Genomic DNA, 23800 nt, shown 5'->3' with positions numbered 1-23800 from the left:
AGATCAGGGAGTTGGGGTGCCTGGGTTCGACTTCTGGTTTGGGGGCAGGAATATAATGTGATTCGTGAAGAAGGCTGGGAGTCAGGACTCCTGGGTTCTATCCTGGCTCTGGGAGGGGAGTGGGGGGTCTAGTGGTTAGAACGGGGGGTGCTGGGTGCCAGGACTCCTGGATTCTATCCCGGCTCTGGGAGGGGAGTGGGGGGTCTAGTGGTTAGAACGGGGGGAGCTGGGTGTCAGGACTCCTGGGTTCTATCCCGGCTCTGGGAGGGGAGTGGGGGTCTAGTGGTTAGAGCGGGAGGCGGCAGGGGAGTCAGGACTCCTGGGTTCCATTCCCAGCTCTGCCACTGATATGCTGTGCAGCCTTGCAGGAGTCCCTTCCCTGGTCCATGCCTCAGTTTCCCCAGCTGTACAACAGGGATGGAAAGCGGCAGCAGAAGGACAGAATCCTCCTCCTCCGTTAGGAGATGGGACCAAATCTGGCAGCCTCCCTACAAGGGACTGGGTGGCCAAAGCAAACTCTAGACCCAGCTGCGACCTCGGGCCTGTCGCGGGCCCCGTGGCAGCCCAGGGTGCTTTGCCACTGAGCCCAAAGGCGGCAGGAGGCTGCCAAGCACTGGGCCAGACCCTCCCCCGGTGTGGGGCCTGGCTGTGGTGGGGGGGGCTGCCCAATGCCCCCTCCTCGAGTCCCCCCTGCCCTGCCCCACCTGTGCCTGTGGGTACCAGCACAAACGGGCGCTCTGAGCAGGGAGGGGGCCACAGCTGAGTGGCACTAAGACCCTGCTAGGTCTCAAGGCCACTCGATCAATTTCTGCCCGTGTCGCGCCAGCCGGGGATGGGTCTGAGATGATGCCCTTACCCCCACACACTGTTCCCAGTGCCCGTGGCAGGGGGGGCACCCCGTGGCTGAGCCCCTAGCAGGCCAGGCAGCTTCCCCTGCCTTCCGGCAGCTGCCCACAGACCCCCCCACCCGCCCCCGCAGCGTCTCTGCTTTGAACGACAGCCGGGATCTGAAACCAAGCCCCTTGGAGCGCAGCAAACGGCCGTGGGCTTTCAGCCGGGGGGCAAGGTCCCCTCAGGACACAGCAGTGTGAGCTCCCCATGTACGCGCAGCCCCCCATCAATGGGACTGGACCCCAGGAAGGCTGGGGGTGAGCCCCCCCAGTGCTGCCAGCACACAGAGGCAGGGGTATTTCTGGGGACGCCACCTCCCACGCCAGCCGGCAGAGCTCACCAGAAGCAGGGAATCTCGCGGCTGGGCCCAATCCTGACTGTGCTACCCCGCCCCCCACACGGCAGGGCCATGGCTATTGCCCCCCCGTCCTCGGGTGGGGGCTGCCACCTCTCCTCACTCAGAGCAAACAACTCGCCACTTCTGCTTTTTATTTTTACAGAGCCGTTGACGAGGTGGGGAGAAGAACGGGGCCCAGGGGGTCTATTGGGGGATCGGCCATGGAGCCCGTCACGGCGAGGCAGGGGTTCAAAGCCAGCATGGCTCAGCAGCCGGCCCAGCCTCAGACCCACGGGCAGAATGAGGCCGGTGGGTCTCGAGTCCTCTTGACTGCTCCTACAGGGCATCCCCCTCGGCAGAGGTATGCGTCAGTGGGACAGTCCCCTGGGTGCCAAGCTGCCCTTCCTTCCGTGGGACGCCCACACACCAGCGCCTGGCTCCTCACCCAACCGACACAGATGCAGTGGTGCAGCCGGCTGGGGCCGAGGTGGGGAGCTCCTCAGAGCAGGGGCCAGGCACCGCACACTCCCAGCAGACACGTCCCAGCCTCGCAGGACCTGGGCCCTATCTCCACTAGAGAGTCGCATGGCATGAACCCCCTGCCCACCCCTGTGGCCGGCATAAGAGGCCGGGGCTAACTTAGGAGTGCAGTATCCGTACAGCCACCCTGGCATTCACACCCCATCAGCAAAGCGCCCCTGGTGTGGATGGAGCTCTTCCGGCGTAACGGGGCAGCTATTCCCGTCCGGCACTGCACGACCCTCGCCAGGTCGGCACAAGGCCAGACCCCGGCCTGGCCCAGCACCCCCAGTGCGGATGCAGCTCTCCCAGTGTAACGGGGCAGCTATTCCCATCCGGCACTGCACGACCCTCGCCAGGTCGGCACAAGGCCAGACCCCGGCCTGGCCCAGCACCCCCAGTGCGGATGCAGCTCTCCCAGTGTAACGGGGCAGCTATTCCCGTCCAGCGCTGCACGACTCTCTCCAGGTTGGGACAAGGCCGGACCCTGGCCTGGCCCAGTGCCCCCAGTGCGGATGCAGCTCTCCCGGTGTAATGGGGCAGCTATTCCAGTCCGGCACTGCACGACCCTCGCCCGGCCTGGCCCAGCACCCCCAGTGCGGATGCAGCTCTCCTAGTGTAACGGGGCAGCTATTCCCGTCCAGCGCTGCACGACCCTCATCAGGTCGGGACAAGGCCGGACCCCGGCCTGGCCCAGTGCCCCCAGTGCGGATGCAGCTCTCCCGGTGTAATGGGGCAGCTATTCCAGTCCAGCACTGCACAATCCTCGCCAGGTCGGCACAAGGCCGGATCCCGGCCTGGCCCAGCACCCCCAGTGCGGATGCAGCTCTCCCGGTGTAACGGGGCAGCTATTCCAGTCCGGCACTGCACGACCCTCGCCCGGCCTGGCCCAGCACCCCCAGTGCGGATGCAGCTCTCCTAGTGTAACGGGGCAGCTATTCCCGTCCGGCGCTGCACAACCATCACCCGGCCTGGCCCAGCACTCCCAGTGCGGATGCAGCTCTCCCAGTGTAATGGGGCAGCTATTCCCGTCTGGTGCTCCACGACCCTCGCCAGGTCAGGACAAGACCGAACCCGGGCCTGGCCCAGCACCCCCAGTGCGGATGCAGCTCTCCCGGCGCAACGGGGCAGCTATTCCCGTCCGGCGCTGCACGACCCTCGCCAGATCGGGACAAGGCCAGACCCCGGCCTGGCCCAGCGCCCCCAGTGCAGACGCAGCTCTCCTGGCGCAACAGGGCAGCTATTCCCGTTCGGCGCTGCACGACCCTCGCCAGGTCGGGACAAGGCCGGACCCTGGCCTGGCCCAGCACCCCCAGTGCGGATGCAGCTCTCCTGGCGTAACGGGGCAGCTATTCCCGTCCGATGCTGCACGAGCCTCACCAGGTCGGGACAAGGCCGGACCCTGGCCTGGCTCAGCACTCCCAGTGCAGACACAGTTCTCCCAGTGTAATGGGCAGCTATTCCCATCCGGCGCTGCACAACCCTCACCAGGTCAGGACAAGGCAGGACCCCGGCCTGGCTCAGCACTCCCAGTGCGGACGCAGCTCTCCCTCACCCCACCACAGCTGCTCCCGTAGGGGAATATGCTTTAAACAGAGCTAATAACTAATATCGATAATGTAACTGCATTAGGGGCATTAGCAGCTTCTTCCCACCGTGATGGGCAGAGTTGTGCCTGCAGAAGTGAGCAGCACAGCCCCGGCCTACGCCAGTCTGTCCCCCTCATCCCAGTCTAGGTGCATCCTCTCTCCAGTTCGGGCTGGGAGAGCTCTCCCCACCCCACCCCAACCTGGTTCTACCCGGCGGACGCAGCAGCCAGGGAGGCCCGAGGGAGCCGCCAGACGCTGGTGCTCAGTGGCTGGGCCTCAGTCAACGTGTGCCCGCTTGCAGCGAGCGGGTGTGTTCTGGGTGTGCCTGAGCGCTGATCCTCACAAGCCCCCATGAGGCAGGGCTGTTATCCCCACAGGGCAGATGGGGGAAACTGAGGCACGGAGCAGCTAAGTGACTTGCCCAGGGTCACATAAGGCACCTGTGGCAGAGCAGAGAACTGAACCAGGGTCTCCTGAGAACTGGGCCAACCTTCCTCCACCCCTTTTCTCCTCCCCCACCAGGGACTGGCCCCAGCTGCGTGCTGAATCCTCAGCCACGTGTGGGTGTGAATGGGACAGGGAGAGTACGAGCGAAGGTGTGAAGGGAGGTGTGGAAACAGCGTGTCAGTGGGTGGGAGAGGGGATGGGTGTTGGGGGTGAATTCACGTCTCTCCTGACTTGTGAGTCTGTCTGTCTGCTGGCACCCACGTGTGCTTCTCTCTCTGCCGGATTGTGTGTGTCTGTGGGTGTATCTAGACAACCCGCAGGGGAAACACTTCGCCTGTCTGTCTGTCTGTGTGTATGCGCAACCACCCAGCTTGGTGGTCTGTGGGGGAAGGGCTCTGGGCCCGTGTGTGTGTGTGTGTGCGTGCCTGGCTCATGCAGAGTGCATGCGTCTGTCCCATAGTGTGTGCATGTGTGTGTCTGTATGTCTGCGGGTGTGTGCATGGCCCATGCAGTGTGTGTGTGTCTGTATGTCTGTGGGTGTGTGCATGGCCCATGCAGTGTGTCCGTGTCCGTGTGTCTATACGTCCATGTCCATGGTCCAGCCAGTCGGGGTGTGGGTGTGGGTGTGTAGGGCCCATGCAGCATGTGTCCCTGTGTGTGTGTGTCTGTATGTCTGTGCACGTGCATGGCCCATGCAGTGTGTGTGTGTCTGTATGTCTGTGCACGTGCATGGCCCATGCAGTGTGTGTGTCTGTATCTGTATGTCTGTGCACGTGCATGGCCCATGCAGTGTGTGTGTGTGTGTGTCTGTATCTGTATGTCTGTGCACATGCATGGCCCATGCAGTGTATGTGTCTGTATGTCTCTGTATGTGTCTGTATGTCTGTGTGTGTGCGTGGCCAATGCAGTGTGTGTGTGTGTGTCTGTATGTCTGTGCATAGGCATGGCCCATATAGTGTGTGTGTCTGTCTGTATGTCTGTGCGGCTGCATGGCCCACATAGTGTGTGTCCGTCTGTATGTCTGTGCGTGTGCACAGCCCATGCAGTGTGTGTGTCTGTATTTGTGTGGGTGCATGGCCAACGCAGACTGTGTGTGTCTGTATGTCTGTGCGGCTGCGTGGCCCACACAGTGTCTCTCTCCCCGCACACACCCCGGGCAGGCGGGCAGCCAGCAGGGGAAAGGCTCCTCCAGCCCCGTCGCTCTCTGGGCAGCAGCCGGGTTTCCTGCAGGAAACTCCTCAGGATCAGGATGGCAGCTGCTGCCCTGATCCCCCGGAGGCCACTGTCGGGCGGGTGAGATCTGGGCATGGCCACGCCCTGAACCCGCCCAGCATGGGTGGTCCTGCCCTCCTGCACAGGGAGTTTGTAAAAGCCCATGGCTGAATCGCAAACCCGGGAGTTGGCTATGTTGGGGCCTCGCTCCTGCCCGCGGGCGACTGACCGGTGCCAGCCGCCTGCCCCGGAGGGACAGGGCGAGACGCACCCCAGGACGAGGGGGCAGCCCAGGGGTCCCGGGGACTTGTGTGACCCCACCCAACAGCCTCACACCCTCAGCACTGACCCTGTCCCCTCCCTCCCCTGACAGCTGCTGTCTAAGGCCCAGCGCACCTCCCACCTCAGCCCCCCCACCCCGGGACCTGTTCCCACATGACCTGGCCCCAGCTATCACCTCGTGAGCATGCCCTGTAGTCCAAGTGGGCAGAGGCAGGGTCCGCTGCCCATGCACCCACCGGTGGGCGGGGGCATTGCGTCTCCATGGCCCATCCTACCCCTGGCTTCTCGGCCAAGGTGGGGGCTGGCCAGTGGGGGCACAGATATGGCCAAGCACACCGAGACCCAGCAAGCTCGCTGCACGCCAGGCCGTTGGGCAGGAGTGCAGCCGGTCCCTCTGTGCCATGAGTTAGGTGGATCCCAGCCAGGAACCAACCCAGCCTCCACCACTGACCACCCCCCTCCACTGGCAGAGGCTGCCTGGGCCCTGGAGGCTGAAATCCCCCACCCTGCCTGTGGAGGGAGCATTCCAGCGCTGAGGTGGGGGAACTTGCGACCTGGTCTGGGGAGGAATAGGGTCCAGGGATGCAGAACGGGCACCAGAGCTCCCCCAAAGGGCCTGGTCTGAGCCAGGGCCATGCACAGCCCTGAACTGCCGATCGCTCGCACCGCCAGTAAAGGTGGCCGGGAGTTCCCCGGCTGCAAACAGATGCTGCAGGGCCCTGCAAGTTCACCGCGAGAAGCGTGGTGGCTGCAGGAAGGCTCAGTGCAGTAATGCAAACTGGGATACAGGGGGGTGAGGGGAACTGAAGGGCACCGGCAGAGCTGTGGCAGGGGGATCCCAGGGCTGGGCTAGCAGGGGGCTGCAGGTCAGAACTGAGGGGCACTAGCAGAGCTGGGGGGTGCCCAGGACTAGGACATCAGGGGACTGCAGGTCGGGAGTGAGGGGCACTGGCAGAGCTGCGGGGGGCCCAGGGTTGGGACATCAGGGGACTGCAGATTGCGATTGAGGGGCCCTGGCAGAGCTGGGGGTGCCAAGAGCTGGGACATCAGGGGGCTGCAGGTCAGAACTGAGGGGCACTAGCAGAGCTGGGGGGTGCCCAGGACTAGGACATCAGGGGACTGCAGGTCGGGAGTGAGGGGCACTGGCAGAGCTGCGGGGGGGCCAGGGTTGGGACATCAGGGGACTGCAGATTGCGATTGAGGGGCCCTGGCAGAGCTGGGGGTGCCCAGTGCTGGGACATCAGGGGGCTGCAGGTCAGGATTTAGGGGCACTAGCAGAGCTGGGGGGTGCCCACGGCTGGGACATCAGGGGGCTGCAGGTTGGGATTTAGGGACACTGGCAGAGCTGGGGGGTGCCCAGGGCTGGGACACCAGGGAACTGCGGGTCAGGGTTGAGGGGCACTGGCAGAGCTGGGGGGTGCCCAGGGCTGGAACATCAGGGAACTGCGGGTCAGGGTTGAGGGACACTGGCAGAGCTGGGGGGTGCCCAGGGCTGGGACACCAGGGAACTGCGGGTCAGGGTTGAGGGGCACTGGCAGAGCTGGGGGGTGCCCAGGGCTGGAACATCAGGGGGCTGTGGGTCAGGATTGAGGGGCACTGGCAGAGCTGTCATGGGGAGAGCTCTTTGCCCTAATAGCCAGGCTCTGGGGAGCCGAACCCCCTCTCCCAGCCCAGCCCTATGCGGTGCCTTCCGGGGGGAGCTGCTTTGCTGAGTCCTGCCATGCGGGGCAGAGCAGGAGGCAGCCCCACTGCGTGGGCACAGCAGCAGCGCCCGGCCATGCCTAGGCACAACAGCCCCGCAGGGGCAGGGGGGGTGACCCACGGAATGAGACACAGATGAGGCCCCTGAGAGCACCCGACTGGCTCCACCTGCCCTGGTGCCCTGTTTTGCCCCTGCCCATCCAGGACAGCTGCCCGAGCAGGGCCGGCTGCTGCCCTCTGCCAGACCCCAGCCCAGCCGTGCAGCAGGGCGTGCTGGGAGCAGGGCTTCTCCCTGCCGGGGCAGCAGAGCTCGGGCAGGCCCCGGGGCTGGCTAGGTGCCTGGGGCTGCTCCGGCTGCATGGCGCTGCTGTCGCACGGGAGGTGCAGGCCACCCTCTGCTGCCCCCGCTCGCCTGCCTCCACCCACCCGCTGCTCTGAGCAGCTTCTGGGCCTCATTCGCCTCTGGCCTGGGTTAGTGACGGTGCCTGCCTCCTGGCCCATTCCAGCTCCTAGGCTAGGACTGCTCCCTCTCCTCCCTGAACCCGAGAGCCCCAGCTCCATCCCACCCCCCAGGTTGGGCTGGGTGCTGCCGTCCCCGCTGCCATACAGCAGCCTGGCCGCCCCACCCGGCCCACCGCGCCCCTGGGCTCCTGACTCATGTCGGGACCCAGGCCACTCCTGCCCCTTTCTATCTTTACCTGCCCCATGGCTTTGCTCCAGGCAAGCCCAGCAGCCCTGCAGCTCTTTGCTCCCATCCCCCCACATCGTCCAGGCAGGTGCCTTCCCCGGGGCAGCTCTGACGCTGCCTCCCTGTATCTCTGCCTTAATAACTATCCAGCAACGGGTGAGCAATCCCTGTACACACCGTGGCTGTGCTCCACCCCAGAGGTGGCTGCATTTCAGTGCTGGGTGAGCGATGCCTGTATGAGCTGCTGCCATGCCCCTCCACAGAGGTGGCTGCATTTTTTTTTAACCAGGTGAGCAATCCCTATCTAAACACCTGCCATGTTCCACCCCCGAGGTGGCTGCATTTCAGTGGTGCAAGAGGGATCCCTGTAGGAAACAGCTGCCACGTCCCACCCCCGAGGTGCCCATGTTTTAGCTTACTTTCATATTTGAAAATCACGCCCCCGCCAGCCATTGTTCTGTCGAATGTGGTTAAATTTTAAACCAAACCCATGTTTTCTATTTTGCAGCCCCTGGGTCTGGTTCTGACGTCTCTGCCACTGGGGCTGTGCCCTGGGAGCCTGCCCCATCATGCTGAACCCTCGGGCAGATTGAGGAGTGCAAACTGCCCCCTGCTCAGCTTTCACACCCACTCTGCATTGGTGTCAATGACTGTGCGAGATGCAGAGAATCCAGCTCAAGGTATAACGCAGGCCACGGCCTCTGGTGCCGCCCGTGTACCCCAGCCGGGGAGCTGGCTCATTAACTCACTCCGGATTTTCACCAGTGCGAGCAAGGAGAGAACTGGTGCCAATGACCTTCCCCTTGTCAAGATGCTTCCGTCAAAAGAATCTCACACCCCTCTGTATCTTTGCACCATCCTGCCCCAAGGGTGCAGACTTTCTCAGGCTGGGACTTGCAAAGCAGCCTACATGAGCGGGGTTGTTGGACTAACTTACCCAGACCTGCCTCAAACTCCTAGCCGCCGAGAATAACAGAGCAAAAAGCAGCTGCAGCAAGTGAACAAACAAATAAAACAGGCTTGGCTCTTCGGAGCTGGGTGCAAAACCACATTGATCTCCTTGTGCTATCGGCCGCATCGCCCACTGTCATGGCGATACTTTCATTCTAGCAGGTGCAGATCCTAAATCTTCTTGCTCTTCTTCCTCCTGAGCTCAAGGCTTTCGCCCTGCCAGGTCCCGGAGCACAAAGCTCACAATGAAGCTATCGCAAATATCACGCTGGCCCCCCAGTAATCATCAGGGTCCTGCACAAGGGGCCAGACCCTCCCCACAGCCCTACACTGAGCATTATGCCAGGGGCTGGAAATGCTACTGATCTTATTTAGCGGCCTGCTGCAGCCACTCAGCATGAGAGCACCTGATGAGAGTGTTATTGACCAGGTGCAGGGCAGGGCGGCTCTGACCCAAGCCCTACAACGTACAGCAGAGTGGGGGTCTACAGGAAAGCGATCGTAATGGGTCCTAAAAATTACCTTATAAACTTCCCCGTAGGTCCCTCCGCCAACTCTCTGCAGCAGCTCGAAGTCGTCCTGGGGATTTCGGGTGGAAATATCCAATGCCAACCTCTCTTGGACATCCATACCTCGGCGTTTGCCTGCAGACCGACGCTGCAGTGCTCAGCGCCGGGCGACTGTGTGTGTGCGCGCGCATGCAGCGAAGCAATGTGTGATCTGGGGAACGATAACGTTCTCTAGCTTTTATTTCCTGATTTGAACCGTCAGCGCGTTGTTTGAGCCCAGAGGGCCCCCTAGACAGAATGTAGGATCTGCGCAGCACAAGGCAACCCAGGTGGGTCACTGCTTAGCAGGCCAGAGTCACAGGGGCTCAGAGAGCAGGAACTGATACCTGTATAAAGCAACTAATGACCATATTCCTGGCAACTCAGGGGCACGGGTGGATTTTGGAGAGTGCCAGAGTCCATCCAGTTGATCTGTAAGCAAAGAAATCAGGAAAGTGCTTTGAGATCCGCTGAGAGCTCACACGATTGGCCTGTCAAGAGAGATTATTAGTTATTCCAAGAGGAGTGATAATAAATAACACTTTGCACGAGTCCCTCAGAAATCGCCAAGCACTTTTACAAAGTTGGGCTGGCCTAGTATCACTGTTTCTGGTCTATAGAGAGGGAAACTGAGGCACAAGGAGGGTCTGTGACTTGGCTAAAGCAGCAATAGCAGAGCTGGGAGTAGAACTCATTTGACTCTCAAAAGCTCCACCATGCTCTAGCCACTAGGCCCCACTCCCCTCCCAGAGCTAGGGAGAGAACCCAGGTGTCCTGGCTCCCAGCCCAGTGCCCTGCCCATGGCACCATGCTGCTCACCTGCGGCCCTCAGACCCGTCCATGCCCAGCGCAGGGAAAGGCCGGGGGCCAGGTAGGGTGACCAGACAGCAAGTGTGAAAAATCGGGGCAGGGGTGCGGGGGGTAATAGGAGCCTATACAAGACAAAGCCCCAAATATCAGAACTGTCCCTATAAAATCTGGACGTCTGGTCACCCTAGGGCTGGGAGTGGCTGCGGGAGAAGGGGTGTACCTAGGTCTGGCGTCAAAGGAGTGGGGGGGAGGAGGGAGGGTGGTACTGGGGAGCAGGCTGAGGGGGGCAGAGGGGAGGGGGGCAGGAGGCCATGGAGGGAGGGACTGGAGGGTAGAGTGGGGAGGTGGCAGGTGGGGGGGACTGGGGAGCCACGGGGGGGAGCAGGGTAGGCTATGGGGGCTGGGCTTGTCCCAGGGTGGGTGTGGCCAGTGTGGGGGATGGGACAGGGTAGGCTATGGGGGCGGGGCTTGTTCCAGGGTGGGTGTGGCCAGTGTGGGGGATGGGACAGTGCAGGCTGTGAGGGCGGGGCCTGTCCAGGGGTGGACGTGGCTGCAGTGTGGGGGATGCAGAAGGGTAAACTATGGGGGCGGGGCTTGTCCTGGGGTGGGCGTGGCCGCAGTGTGGGGAAGGGGCAGGGCAGGCAATGGGGGCGGGGCTGGTCCCAGGGTGGGCGTGGCCCCATTGTGGTGGATGCTGCACAGCAGGCTATGGGGGCGGGGCTTGTCCCGGGGTGGGCGTGGCCGCAGTGTGGGGAAGGGGCAGGGCAGGCAATGGGGGCGGGGCTGGTCCCAGGGTGGGCGTGGCCCCATTGTGGTGGATGATGCACAGCAGGCTATGGGGGGCGGGGCTTGTCCCGGGGTGGGCGTGGCCGCAGTGTGGGCGATGCAGAAGGGTAAGCTATGGGGGCGGGGCTTGTCCCGGGGTGGGCGTGGCCGCAGTGTGGGGAAGGGGCAGGGCAGGCAATGGGGGCGGGGCTGGTCCCAGGGTGGGCGTGGCCCCATTGTGGTGGATGATGCACAGCAGGCTATGGGGGCGGGGCTTGTCCCGGGGTGGGCGTGGCCGCAGTGTGGGCGATGCAGAAGGGTAAGCTATGGGGGCGGGGCTTGTCCCGGGGTGGGCGTGGCCGCAGTGTGGGGAAGGGGCAGGGCAGGCAATGGGGGCGGGGCCTCCGCTGAGGGGCGGGGCCAGAGGGCGGATATGGGGGGGCGAGGGCACCGCCTCGGCTCTCGCTCCCGGCGCCTGCGCCCTTCCCATCATGCCTCGCGATGGCGGCCGGCGGAAGCGGAAGTCGACGAAGACCCGGCCGCCCGTGGTCCCGCCCCCGCCCGCCGCTCCGCCCCCCCGCGCCATGGCGCTGTTCGAGCAGATGCGGGCGAACGTGGGCAAACTGCTCAAGGGCATCGACCGGTACCGCGGGGGGGGGGCACGTGCCTGGGCGGGGGGCAGAGGAGAGGTCTTGGGGGGATGGGGTAGTGTGAGGGGGGATGGGCACTGGGGGGGCTGGGACTGGCTGTGGGGAATAGGGGAGGGGGCTGGCTAGCAGGCAGTGTGGGGGGTGCCTGATACAGCTTGGGGGCTCTCGGGGCACGTGCCTGGGCTGGGGGGCGGGGATAGTGGGGGGCTGGAGGGCTCTCGGGGCAGGTACCTGGGATGGGGGCAGAGGAGAGGGCTTGGGGGGATGGGCACTGGGGGGGCTGGCACTGGCTATGGGGAATAGGGGAGGGGGCTGGCTAGCAGGCAGTGTGGGGGGTGCCTGATACAGGTTGGGGGCTCTCGGGGCAGGTACCTGGGCTGGGGGCAGAGGAGAGGTCTTGGGGGGATGGGGTAGTGTGAGGGGGGATGGGCACTGGGGGGGCTGGGACTGGCTGTGGGGAATAGGGGAGGGGGCTGGCTAGCAGGCAGTGTGGGGGGTGCCTGATACAGGTTGGGGGCTCTCGGGGCAGGTACCTGGGATGGGGGCAGAGGAGAGGTCTTGGGGGGATGGGGTAGTGTGAGGGGGGATGGGCACTGGGGGGGCTGGGACTGGCTGTGGGGAATAGGGGAGGGGGCTGGCTAGCAGGCAGTGTGGGGGGTGCCTGATACAGGTTGGGGGGCTCTCGGGGCACGTGCCTGGGCTGAGGGCAGAGGAGAGGACTGGGGGGGAATGGGGATAGTGGGGGGCTGGGTGGAGGGGCCTGATACAGGTTGGGGGCTCTCAGGGCACGTGCCTGGGATGGGGGGCAGAGGAAAGAGCTGGGGCTGGGTTTTGAGGTTGGGAGGGGCTGGGGTGTAGGCATTGTTTGGAGGGGTGTCTAGTGTGGGTAGAAGAAGGGCCTGGGGACTAGTGGCTGGGTAGGCCAGAGCCGGGGGCCTTATGGCGGTGGAGGGGAAGCAGGGCTTGATGGACAGGGGGAGTGGCTGAAGGAAATGACTGGAGGTGGGGATCTGGGGTGGGGGAGAGGCTCTCGTGCGGGTGGCAAGCTGGGGTGGCAGGGGACCTGTTAAAAACTGGACCCCCCCCCACCCTTGTGGGCTTTGCTGAGTGTCTCACCGACCTGCATTTCAGGTACAACCCCGAGAACCTGGCCACACTGGAGCGCTATGTGGAGACGCAGGCCAAGGAGAACGCTTATGACCTGGAGGCCAACCTGGCCGTGCTCAAGCTGTGAGTGGAGGGGGCACCCATCCTCTCGGCATCATGCCAGGGGACAAGACCTGTGCACAATCATGCAGAGCTGGGCTGGTGATGTGGGTGTGTTTTGAGGGTTCCTGGCTAAGGCTGGGCCCCACCAGTTACAGGGAGATGCCCCTATGCAGGTGCCCATCTCTGGGGCAGCACAGAGTTGCTGTGATCACTAACCTAGTCCTTATGTGGCTACGAGCCCGGTGGAACCCCATCACTAGCTGGTCAGAGATGTAGTCAAAGCTCAGAGGAGTTATTCAGAGCTGGGCAATTGACTAGCCACCACCAAGGGCTGTGAGTTGAAGCTCCCCAGGTTCAGATTGGAAATGGACACTTAACAAAGAGGGTAATTAGCAATTGGAACAGCTAACCACGGGCTGTCATGGACTCCATTGCTGGCAATTTTGAAATTGGGACTGGCTGCTTTTGTAAAAGATTCTCTAGGTCAGGGAGGAATTGACTTAGGACAGTCCTGCGCTCTGGGCTATACGGGGGGCAGATGAGCTCAGCCTTATGCTCTATGAACGATGTGCAGCATTTCCCGATGTCTGCGGGATGATAAACCTGGGTTTGATGGGCGCCCCAGGGCTGCTGACCTCTTCTCTCTCCGTCCTCAGGTACCAGTTCAATCCTGCTTTCTTCCAAACCACCGTCACAGCTCAGATCCTGCTCAAAGCTCTGACCAACCTGCCGCACACAGACTTCACCCTCTGCAAGTGTATGATCGATCAGGCTCATGTATCCTTCCTGGGGCACTCAGCCTCTTCCTGGCATGACCTCCTCACACCCAGCAGCCTGTCCAACTGCCCTGGTCTCGGAAGGGCTCTCCCCACAGATTGGGGTGGCACAGGCAATGATGGGATGCACACCCTTGCTCTGGCCTCGAGAGGACCCCCCCAGCGGTGGGAAATAAGTTCATGATCCACCGTTTCTTGGCTTCTGAGGGTGACAAGGAGCGAGTGGTGGTGGCTTTAGGTGATGTGAACAGGGAGCTCCTTCAAGACAAGCCAATGAATGGTGGTCGACTGAGGACACTCAGTACTGACTTGGATCAGAACCAGCGCCCTAGAGGGGGAGGAGCCTCGTCTCCTAGTGCCCTGAGCTGGCCGCTCTGCCTGTGTGGCGTTCTGTTGCGTCTGTTTCAGTTCCCCAGTGGGAGTTGGCTTTCTTGTGCCGAGGAACAGGTTACCACTTGTCTCCTCCTTCCCTCCTAGCTGGGCCTGACCACAGGGAGTTTTGTGTCTTCCTAACAGCAGGGCACGGAGAGGGAAATGTCTGCTCTTCGTGGAGGCACTGGGCTGCTGCACTCCATCCCCCTGGCCTCGTTCCCAGGGGTGAGCAGTAATGAGCGTCAGGGATAGGAGCGACTTGCTGTTGTGCTCTTGCCCTTGTTGTAAAAAACATAATAATAGTAATACCTTTCATAACCATGCTAATTATGTATTGTCATTACATCCAGTAAAAATCCCTAAGGTTAAAACATCTGATGTAAAATCAAAAATCCATGGCTTAATGCAAATAGAGATTTAAAAATATCTGTTGTACTAGAAGTACAAAAGGGGGGAATATGAAAGTAGGAAAAGAATTGACAAAAATTTGTAGGGGATCTTAATGCATGTCAGTCTGTTAGCAAGAGTTAGGCCAGCTGTAACCCTAATAACGTGAGATTTGTAGAAGCAAGGTTAGTGTAAGGCAAGTAAAAAAAAAACTGTGAGAAGTTATTACGACCTTGCACTGATAATTAAATACGTAAACTGGCGCCCAACGTGGGGCAAATAAAATAGCAAAATAGCCTATGTATAAACAAAATGCAGCTGTTGCTCATTGTTGTCTGTATTATTGCTTGTTATTGTCTGTAACAAAGGTATAAATGCTTGCTGTAATTGTTTACCTGTTGAGAGACCTGTCCGGGACTGGGGCAACCCAGTGCCCTAGGGCATTCCCTCCCTCTATTGCAATTGCAAAAGTTAAAATAAAGTGTTTAATTTTGCTGCACCCAAACAAAAAGCAAGAACTAAGTTTTTCTCCGACAATTTGGGGGCTCGTACGGGATGGCAACGCCTACTAAAATACAGGCAGTTGCTACAAATCGTTCCCCTTCAAACCCCATGGCGCCACAAGAGAGGTATAAAACCTTTTAAAATCTCTATTGGGGTGTCGTCAAAGAACTGTCCATGGGGCCTTCTGTCTCTGTTGGGCTCACGTCATCTAAACTTATTAACTGTGCAGCAAAATCAAATACAAAGTTGTATTGAAAAAAGGCCCCAATAAGGTTAATTTATAGCAATACTAAAAAACTGCTGGGTTGGCCAACAAGGTAATGCATAGTAAAATGCATTAGGTAATGCATAGTAAAATGCATTAGGTAATACACCAGTGCTAAGGGGTTTTTACTGCCTCAAAAGGGGTTGTTATACCGCCTCATGGTATTGGGTCCAAACATAAGGTACAAATGCATCGTGGTATTTAAAAATAAGGCCTTGGTGTGTATGTGTATACACTAGTATAAGTAACTGTTACCAAAAAACGCCCAAAGTACCCTGTAAAGCAAAAGCTCGTAACCAAAACTACTCTAACGCAAGCCCGGTAACTAGTAAATCTTTAAAAAATCCAACCCACGGTGGGCTAACTCGGCCTGGCATCGTCCGGTAAAAAAGCTACCTGGGTCTAAAAGTGTGTAAACCCATCTTCCCTCCCCCTTTCCTTTCCGTGTGGGCTACTAACAGTCTAATCATTTCACTAAATGCAATCAAAGTAAGCAGTGCCGTTTCCCTAAAACTAGCCAAAGCTTCCTTCCCCTCCCCCATGAACTTTTCCCTTGACCCCCTGCACCTCAGCAAGAAGAGAGGCCGATCAGGCAGATCCTCTACCTGGGAGAGCTACTGGAGACCTGCCACTTCCAGGCCTTCTGGGTGAGTGTCCCCTCCCCTGAGACCTTATTGGGCTTCACCAGCCTGAATGACTTACACCTCCTCAGGGGGAAACCCGCCCAGCAAGTGACTGGAGCTGAGTCTGTGCGGAGCTGGGGGTAAAACCCAGGAGTCCTGGCTCCCAGCCCCTGCTCTAACCACTTGGCATCATCCCTCCCAGAGCTGGGACTAGAACCAGGGGTCCGGGTGCCTGTCGCTGCTCTAACCATTAGTGCACACGCCTTTAACAAAGCAAAGGTTTGCAGCTGGGCTCCCTAGGACACACCCAAGGGCTTCTACATCATGGTGTAGACTGATCACTGGATGGGCTCAGGAGGGAATTAACCACTTGGGTGTCCACTGGTCACCTTTAGAACAACCCAAAATAGAAAGGGAGGCAGACTCCTTTCTCTGCAGCATTCGTCACTGGCCACTGAACTAGTCGGTCCTTTGCCTTGGCCCCCGTGGCTCTTGCTGCGCCCTGTAGTTCCTGCAGCTCCCTGGCTGGTGACTGTCCCATGCTAACGCCGAGTCCTTCCTCTGCAGCAAGCCCTGGATGAGAACATGGAGCTTCTGGATGGGATCACGGGGTTTGAAGACTCCGTTAGGAAGTGTAAGTCTGGCTAATAACATCATTCTCTGCCCTGGTGCGCCCCGTTCCCTGATTGCAGTGTCCCCTTCCTGGTGGGCATCAAGGACTGGTCACCAAATCCTTTCTAGTGGCCGGCGCATCAGCTGGTAAGCCGAGGCTGTGGAGTTTGGGGCTGGATGTTCCTACATTGTCCCTATGGGAGCCGGGTTCTGAACCAGGGCTTGTTCGCTCGCCGTCTCTCATTGCCTTCTAATGGGGCTAAACCCTCACTCTATCTAGCAGGTGGGTCAGGTTCAGCCCCAGCCATGCTGTGGTGGGGAGGGGTGTTGGATCATGTGGGAATAGCATCATCTGTCTCGTGTGTCTTCACATAGTCATCTGCCACGTGGTGGGGATCACGTACCAGCACATCGACCGGTGGCTGCTTGCTGAGGTGCTGGGTGACCTCTCAGGTAAGGCCCTTCAGTCCTCCAGTGCCCCCCGTGGGCTCATGGGTGCCACCTGTGCTTGCTGTTTCCTTGGCAGGTCTCCCATCTCTGCTCTGAACTAGCTCTGCAACGACGAGCATTACTCACAGGGCTCCACCTGCCCCACGGTATTACCTCATGTACAGATCAGGGCTGTGCCACTGCAGGCCGGGAGCAGACAGTCCCTCGGGGGGAGAGGGGAGGTTAACTGACCTGGAAGCTCCTGTGTTGAGAGGAGAAGCTGTGGGAATGCTGAGTGACAGACGAGTGGGCCCAGCTCAGTACTGTTAAACCCAGGATTGAGCTCAGCTGTGCTGTAGCAAAGAACAGAATCCCTTCCTGTGTCCCCTCGGCTGGGGATCTCTGCCCTCGTATTGTGCATGGGGCAGGGTGCCTGACTGGGCTTGGATAGGAGCTGGGGGCTCCCGCCAGCCAGCCCTGTGATCGCAGCTGGCAGGTTAAGAGGAAGAGCCAAGGTAGCAGGCGGCAGTCCTGCTGCAGACGCATGGGGCTAGAGGATGAGTTGGAGCAGCGCCCCAGCCTGCCTGGTGCTGGGTTCCCGTGTCACCTGAGCTGAGACTGGCCTGGCCTGGCTCTAGCAGCCACTGCTTCCCCCGACGGTCCTTTCTTAGACGTGATCCCATCCAGCGCTAACTGGGGGGGGGGGCACGAAGGCTCCGTCTGCTCAGCCTCCTGGCCCCTCTCTCTGCAGACAACCAGCTGAAGGTCTGGATGAGCAAATACGGCTGGACAGAAACGGAGTCAGGCAAGATCTTCATCTGCAACCAGGAGGAGAGCATCAAACCCAAGAACATAGTGGAGAAAATCGACTTTGACAGTGAGTGCTGGGCGCCTGCCTGGGCTCTGCGCAGGCCCCTCGCTGGGATCACCCTGCTCTCACTGGCCCCAGTGGGGACCTTGCTGGAGTCAGGACTGCACGTGGGATCCGGCAGTGGCTGTTAATCAGTGGATGGGGGAAATGGATCCAGGGAACGGGGATTTATTTCCATCCTTCCTCTGTCCGCAGGTGTCTCCAGCATCATGGCTTCCTCCCAGTGATGGGGCCTCCGTCCCCGCCCTCCTCGCGGCTCCACGAGAACTCGCTTGGCGGTTCTGTTGTTTGGTTCCCTTTTAACACCAGTGCAACCTTGGTCAATAAAAGCGCGTCGTCAACTCTGCCTCTGGCCTGTCTCCTTTCTTCTCTGTGCAGCCTTGGACCTGGGGCTGATGATTGGCGCATGGAATGGGCGGGGGATTGTTAGCCAGGTGGCTGCAAGCAGTGGGGTAGGAGGGCAGGGAGCAAGGGAGGCCACTTTGAGGCTGAGAAAAGGGCTCTGCCCAGCTCTTCTCTGCCCCACGTGCGCTACCCTTGTCCTGGGAGGGACCCCAGTGAGAGCAGAACTCAGTCTGAGGCCCATTCGGGCCTTTGTCCCCGTGTGAACACAAGGGGGCCATTTGTGGCAGGGAGGGCGAGGTGGACACAGCAGATGCCCCTCACTGCCCAGTGGCACTCAGGAGGGGAGAACTGAACGTGGGGGTGGAAAGTGAAGGTTGGTAGCTTCCTACAGCCAGCGTTGGGCTACAGGGGGTGCACTTCAGGCAGGGATGCACTCATCTGCATTGTGGGGTAGCCTGAGGCGCTAGGCATTTTGTGATACACTTAATACCAATGCTCGTTAGCTCCAGTTCTCTGGGGGAAGCCCTACGCTGCAAACGAGAGGGAATTTGGGGACAGGGGGGTGGGTTAAGGGACTTCCCAAAGGCTGTGCAGCTGGGAAGAGAACCCAGCAGTCCTGCTCCCCTCCTCGGGCAAGGCTCACACCATCAGCAGGGGTTTCACCCTGTATCCAGGGGCCTGGGGCTGAACAGCCTGTAGAAGGAAGCAGACAACCCTCATTGGAAATGGCTCTAAAGTAGAGGTAGGGGCTGGTGCTGCTCCCACCTGCCCGGTGGGCTGAGCACCAGTGGGGTTCTGCCTTCTGGTCCACGCTGGCTCCTTTGCCCTGCCTTGATGGTCTCCTGAGCGCTAGCTGGTACTGACCACCCACCGAATCCAGGACAAGCTGGGGGCAGAGCTGGCTCAGCGTCTCCTTGGGGAGCTGGGGTGGCGCTGCAGCCTGGAGTGGGCAGGAGCTGACTTCATTGTGGGAGTGGGGAGATTGCAGTCAGGAGCTGCTTTGAGGGCTCCTGGGTCCTGTTCTTGGCTCGGGCAGGGGCATGTGGCCTGAGGGGTGGAGTCAGGACGCCTGTTGCTCCATTCCCAGGGGTAGGAGCAGTTTCCCCATTGGTGACACTTCCCCTTTTCTGGTCCCGGGCGGGGTGTGTTGGCTTGTGGCCGCAATGCTGCTGCTTCAGGCCCCGAGGCTGCCTGCCTGCTGTGCCCAGTTCAATCCATGGGGGGGCAGCAGTGCTCTGCATCAGGCTCGGGTGAGCATCTGGCTAGTGGAGGGGGCGGGTGGCTCGTTCACTCTTGCCCTGCCCATGGGCTCATACAGGCCTTGGGCTGCAGGCTGGTTTCTGGGTTGTGGCTGGAAGTCGGGAGGTTCTTGGTCTCTCCCTGCTCCACTCCCAGTCAGGTGTCCCCTCTCAGACTCACCCCCGCAGTGGGAATTGTTCGCTGGATTGCGGCGGCAGGGTGGGGACATCTCTGCCCCATGCTGCTGGGTCACTGCCAGCAAACCCCTGCCTTGGCTGGGCGTATAGCTAGCAGGGGCCGAGACGTCCCCTAGTGACCCCCGTGCTGCAGGCGATGAGGCTGCCGGGCTGCACTGCGGCAGAGCCCCTGACCTCGCAGGTGGACCCCAGCCATGCAGCAAGAGAGTGAAGAACCAAAGCTGACCAAGGTCACGTGAGGCTGTTCAGGACCACGCTCTGCCTCCAGCCCAGTCAGCGGCCCCAGCTCCTGCCTGGATCCAGTGGGTGGAGCTGAGAGACCCACCTGGGCACGGTTGTAGTGTGCGTGAGGGAGATGCTGACAAGGCTGGGCCAGTCCCCAGGCTGGAATAGGGGCCCTGGCTTTGCCGCAGACACACTGGGCTGACACAAGCTTTATCCAGCTCTGCAGCACAAAGGCCTTTTGTCTGCTGCTTTTTATAGCTGGCACTGGCCGGCTTCACCAGGAGCATTCGTGTCCTGTTGCAATGTCGAATCTTCCTCCCATTGTTTCCCTTTTCCCCCCCATGCTAGGGTGAAGCTGTCTGGGATCCAGGACAGCTGACTGGCTCTGGCCCAGGGCTTACCTCCTTGTGTTCATCTCCACAGAGCGCTGTCCTGTCTCCTCAGCTATGGGGTGAAACGGGAAAGGCAGTGGCTTGATTCTGCAAGGTGAGGGCACCAGCAGGTGGGTCTTATGGGGGTGAAGTCTCACTGGCTCAGAATATGTGGGCTTATGCGGGCGATGGGCTATCCCAGCCCCCAGGGTCCTGCCTCTGCGATCAGCTGGTGCGAGCATTCCTCCAGCAAGAGTGCGGAGCGCTCCGGAGGGGTAAGGGGAGCAAGCTGCTGGGATTTGTTTTCCTGAGGCTGGAGAGATGTTGGCAAATGGCACGTGGACTAGGAGAGCGTGGGTGTGTTGGGGGGGAGGAAACGGGGGACGGGCCAAGGATCCTTTGTGGTTGCAGCATGAAACAGGGCTCAATCCCGTCCCGTCTGCACCCGGGGGGTGTAGCGTGTGGGGAGGACAGCAGGCTCAGGCCTAAGCACGGACAGATAGAGACCTGTCTCATGGTACTTAGTGTGACGTCGCGGGGGCTGCGCTGATCCATGGGGTTTGTTGTGGCTCATACTTACATGAGGGCTCCAAACCAGCCCAGGTGCTCCACTGTTGGCACGGGCCTACGGGATCTTTAATGACCAGTGCTTCCAGTCCTGCTCCAATTGAAGGGCTGTCCCTGGCCAGGGCTGCGTAATGGTGCCCCTGCTTTGGGTGGCTGTGGGCAGTGAACTTTGGGACCTGAACTAAAATGAGAGCCCTGTTTTCCGGGAGCCAGTAGCTGACTCTCAAGCCTCTATATGTGGTGTAGCTGCTAGAGGGAGACACAGAGGTAGGGCGTGTTAGCAGGGGTCACACTGTGAATGTGAATGGGAGTGTGTATGTACACAGGCCTGAATGTTCATACGAATGTGTGAGCTGGGTGTGTAGCTTCATTTACCAGGCCTGTTTCCCTTCCCCTGTCCTCCCATCATCCCCTCTGTCCCATTCACTCCCTCTCACTGGACCACGAGATGCTGGCCCACACATGGGGTGAACCCAGGTGGGAGCTGAAGGCAGTGGGGAGACATGATCCTGGCCAGGCCTGCGTGTGTCTCAGCCCGCCAATTATTCCTCCCTCAGCGAGTGATGCCATTTAGCGGAGTGTTTCTCAAAGTGGGGCTCCCTGCCCAAAAGGGGGTTGCAAGACTATGGTAGAGGGGTCGTGAGAGCAGCAGCCGCTGGCTGGGCGCCCAGCTCTGAATGCAGCGCTGCCACCAGCAGCAGCAGCAGCAGCGCAGAAGTAAGGGTGGGGTGGTATGTGAGGGGGTGTCCTCACAACACATATATTTTCAAAGGGAGTCCCAGCAAAAAAAGATTGAGAACCCCTGGACTAGCATTTACTGCAGAACATTCCATCTGGCCTGCCCCACTAACAGGGTGGGGTGGGAGGGAAGTTAAGATGATTGTTGCATGCTGGTGAGTCACGCCCTCCCCACCCACCCCCCACCCTCCGGCTCTTTCTCCCGCCACTGACAGCAAGGTCACTCTTATGATAAATAGAGGATTTCAAGCCAGCGTCTAAATATACACGTCGCAGGAATGTTCAGCATCTCGCCACGCAGGAAATGGGAGGGCATAACCCTTGCTTCATATTTGCGGAGCTAAGGAATAAAACAAAAATGTGTGTGTGTGGGGGAGAAATGTTGATAGAATTTCAAAATGGGCGGGGGGTGGGGGAAGCAGCAGCCAAATCTGCGGGTCTGGTTTGTGGCCAATTCCCAGCTATATTGGGGGACTTTGCATCCAAAACGAGCTTTATATGGCAGCTTTCTGGATTACATCCCCCTTCTCTCCATGTCAGCTATGATCTCACTGGACAGCACCTATGTTTACAGGCTGACCCCTTGCGCAAGGTTAAATATTCAGTGGGAAAATGATTGCAGCTGCTCTTTGGTTATCTAGGACAGAAGGGCTGCTGCACATAGGAGTTGCTCTGGACATCAAGGTGAGAGCAGCACTAGAACTCAGATCCGCCTGCTCCAAAACCCTAAGCCTTGCACTGAAGAAGAATCTCACCTAGGTGTTAGCAGTATAGGGCTTATGACACGCTATTTAGATTCCATCCACTAGAAGGCAATGTTGTGCACATGTACACACAGACACACACTCTCCAGCTGGTTTATGACATACTCCCCTAGACAGCACTCGCAAAGATAAGGATAGTTCTGATCCTTGAGTAGCGGGGTCCCCAGGAGATCTGACCTCACTCCTGACTTCAGTGTAAGCAATCTGGGGCCACCAAGAGGACAGATCCCACCACTGACACCAGTGTAAGAATCCATTGCCACCTTGTGGGATGTTTCCCTTAAACCTGAATGCAATTGGCTCTGAGTGGTCTATTTTCCTCTTGCTTGAACGTGAATGCGCCATCACCTTTGGCCCTCGAGCACCATTGGCTGTGATGGTTCTGGTGCCCATTTCTCAGGCGTGAATGAAAATAAATCTCCTTGGAGTTGGTTTTCGGCCCAATTCAGCCTCCGAGCTGGGCTGTGAATGGGGTCAAAGAAATACAAAGCCTGGTGCTGAGCTCTTGAAAGTGACAAATGAAATTAAATGTTACAAACGTGATTACGTTGGAGCAGGAAGCACGAGACGTGAGCTTCCCCCATCGGCTGCTTCGTGTGTGGCAGAGGCTAACTGCACTGGTTAGGGGAGGCCCTGGGGCTCTGCTCATTCCTTGCATGTTCCTCACGTCTGCCCAGGTAGCTCCGGCTCACGAGGAACAGTCCTGACTTTGTTCCCGATCCCAGAGGCCTTCCTGAAGCTTTGGCCCAAGTTCCATGGGTGCCGTAAGAGAATTGGGAGCAGCCAAAGAGTCTTACTCTGTTAGCTTTCCAGATGGAAAGAAAGAAAGAGGCTGTAAATGTTTTTCCATTCCTGATGATCTGTTTTTCATTATGTCCAGCCCTGGCTCCACGCCTTCCTAGCCCAGTGCACAGATCTCCTCATCCAGAGCAGGCTGGAGCTTTGGGTGTGGTTTCACACCTGAACTGGGACTCAGATCTGGGTCTAGGCCGTATTTGGTTTGTTTTCTGAGATACCAACTCCACGTGGCAGAAATCTCCCATCATTTGTTGTTCCTCCGGGGCACCAGCCACATCCCAGTCGGAACCAGCAATGGGTCCCTCTTTGTTGTGTAGCCAACCCAGGACTGGCCGCTAGGGGTGGAGGTGGGTCCCTCACTGCACATTTTGCAACAGAAAGGTGCTGGTTTCATCCCCTCCAATCGTTTCCAGCCATGGCTTTTCCATACTGATTGGCAGAGAATTGCTCTCCTGGGAGCCTGTACTCCCCCGTTTGCCCTCTGCTCCACTGCCTAGTTCACTGAGCTGCCTGCTTGAGTTGCAGCTCTCTCCAGCGGGGCCGCGGCTGACAAACAAGGAGGGCTCTCAAAGTGACATCTGTGCCCATGCGGGGTGTCAAGGATCCTCTCACGACAGGGAATGAGTCAAAGAGCCTCCCCTACCCCACTGCAGGGTCTTTAGAGCAGAAGAAGGCGGGAGACTCTGTGGCATGCCAGCCCTGCAAAACAGGCTGTGGGTCAAACAACGTGCCCTGTGGCTCTGGGTCCAAGCCTGGACGACTCATGGGGCTATAGAGGTGCCCCCTAGTTTGAATCGAGCAGTGATCTTCTCTGGACCCTGAGAGAACAGAAGTTGTTATGGCATAAAAATTCAGCAGCACAACTAGCCCCCTTTGTTGACCAGCCATGGAGACTAAACAGGGTTCCCCTGAGGCAGAGGAGGATCGTTGGTCTTTGTCCTGGCCCTGCTGTTGGTCCCAGTCCCCAGGGCTATCTATCCAGCACCTCTCACCAGTCACTGCTACCAGGGTAACCCAGTGTCACAATCTGGGGTGCAATCCACACCAGTGAGAGATTAGTCACCACGTCTCCTGTAACCCTGAGTGCCTTAAAATGCTCTGCTGCCCTAGCTCCTTGT

The 23800-nt window shown here is 59.4% G+C and overlaps 2 protein-coding genes across 2 annotated transcripts in view; one reads left to right on the top strand and one right to left on the bottom strand.

Annotated features, from left to right (window-relative positions):
* MAP4K1 (mitogen-activated protein kinase kinase kinase kinase 1) overlaps positions 1-9451 on the bottom strand; it is a 39773-nt gene extending 30322 nt beyond the window's left edge. Inside the window, exon 1 of the mRNA XM_050928711.1 lies at positions 9140-9451. Within this exon, the coding sequence (XP_050784668.1) occupies positions 9140-9247 (108 nt within the window). The 5' untranslated portion in view covers positions 9248-9451. The remainder of the gene's footprint in view (positions 1-9139) is intronic.
* A 1815-nt stretch (positions 9452-11266) lies between these two features.
* On the top strand, positions 11267-17784 carry EIF3K (eukaryotic translation initiation factor 3 subunit K). Its single transcript, XM_050928630.1, has 8 exons — positions 11267-11383; positions 12522-12620; positions 13256-13376; positions 15476-15550; positions 16094-16160; positions 16514-16591; positions 17319-17444; positions 17634-17784. Exons 1-8 carry the CDS (start codon positions 11325-11327, stop codon positions 17663-17665), a joined length of 657 nt encoding a protein of 218 aa, XP_050784587.1. The 5' UTR covers positions 11267-11324; the 3' UTR covers positions 17666-17784.
* The last annotated feature ends 6016 nt before the right edge of the window (positions 17785-23800 follow it).

Source organism: Gopherus flavomarginatus, chromosome 18 (genome assembly GCF_025201925.1).
Source record: "Gopherus flavomarginatus isolate rGopFla2 chromosome 18, rGopFla2.mat.asm, whole genome shotgun sequence".
Classification (NCBI taxonomy): domain Eukaryota; kingdom Metazoa; phylum Chordata; order Testudines; family Testudinidae; genus Gopherus; species Gopherus flavomarginatus.
Note: the sequence above shows the minus strand (reverse complement) of the source record. Positions and strands in the feature narration are given on the sequence as shown.

Coding starts and splice junctions, on each gene's coding strand:
- EIF3K (XM_050928630.1), top strand. CDS start 11,325: ATGGCGCTGTTCGAGCAGATGCGGGCGAACGTGGGCAAACTGCTCAAG. Junction 12,621..13,255: donor AACCTGGCCGTGCTCAAGCT/GTGAGTGGAGGG, acceptor CTCCGTCCTCAG/GTACCAGTTCAATCCTGCTT. Junction 17,445..17,633: donor GGAGAAAATCGACTTTGACA/GTGAGTGCTGGG, acceptor CTCTGTCCGCAG/GTGTCTCCAGCATCATGGCT.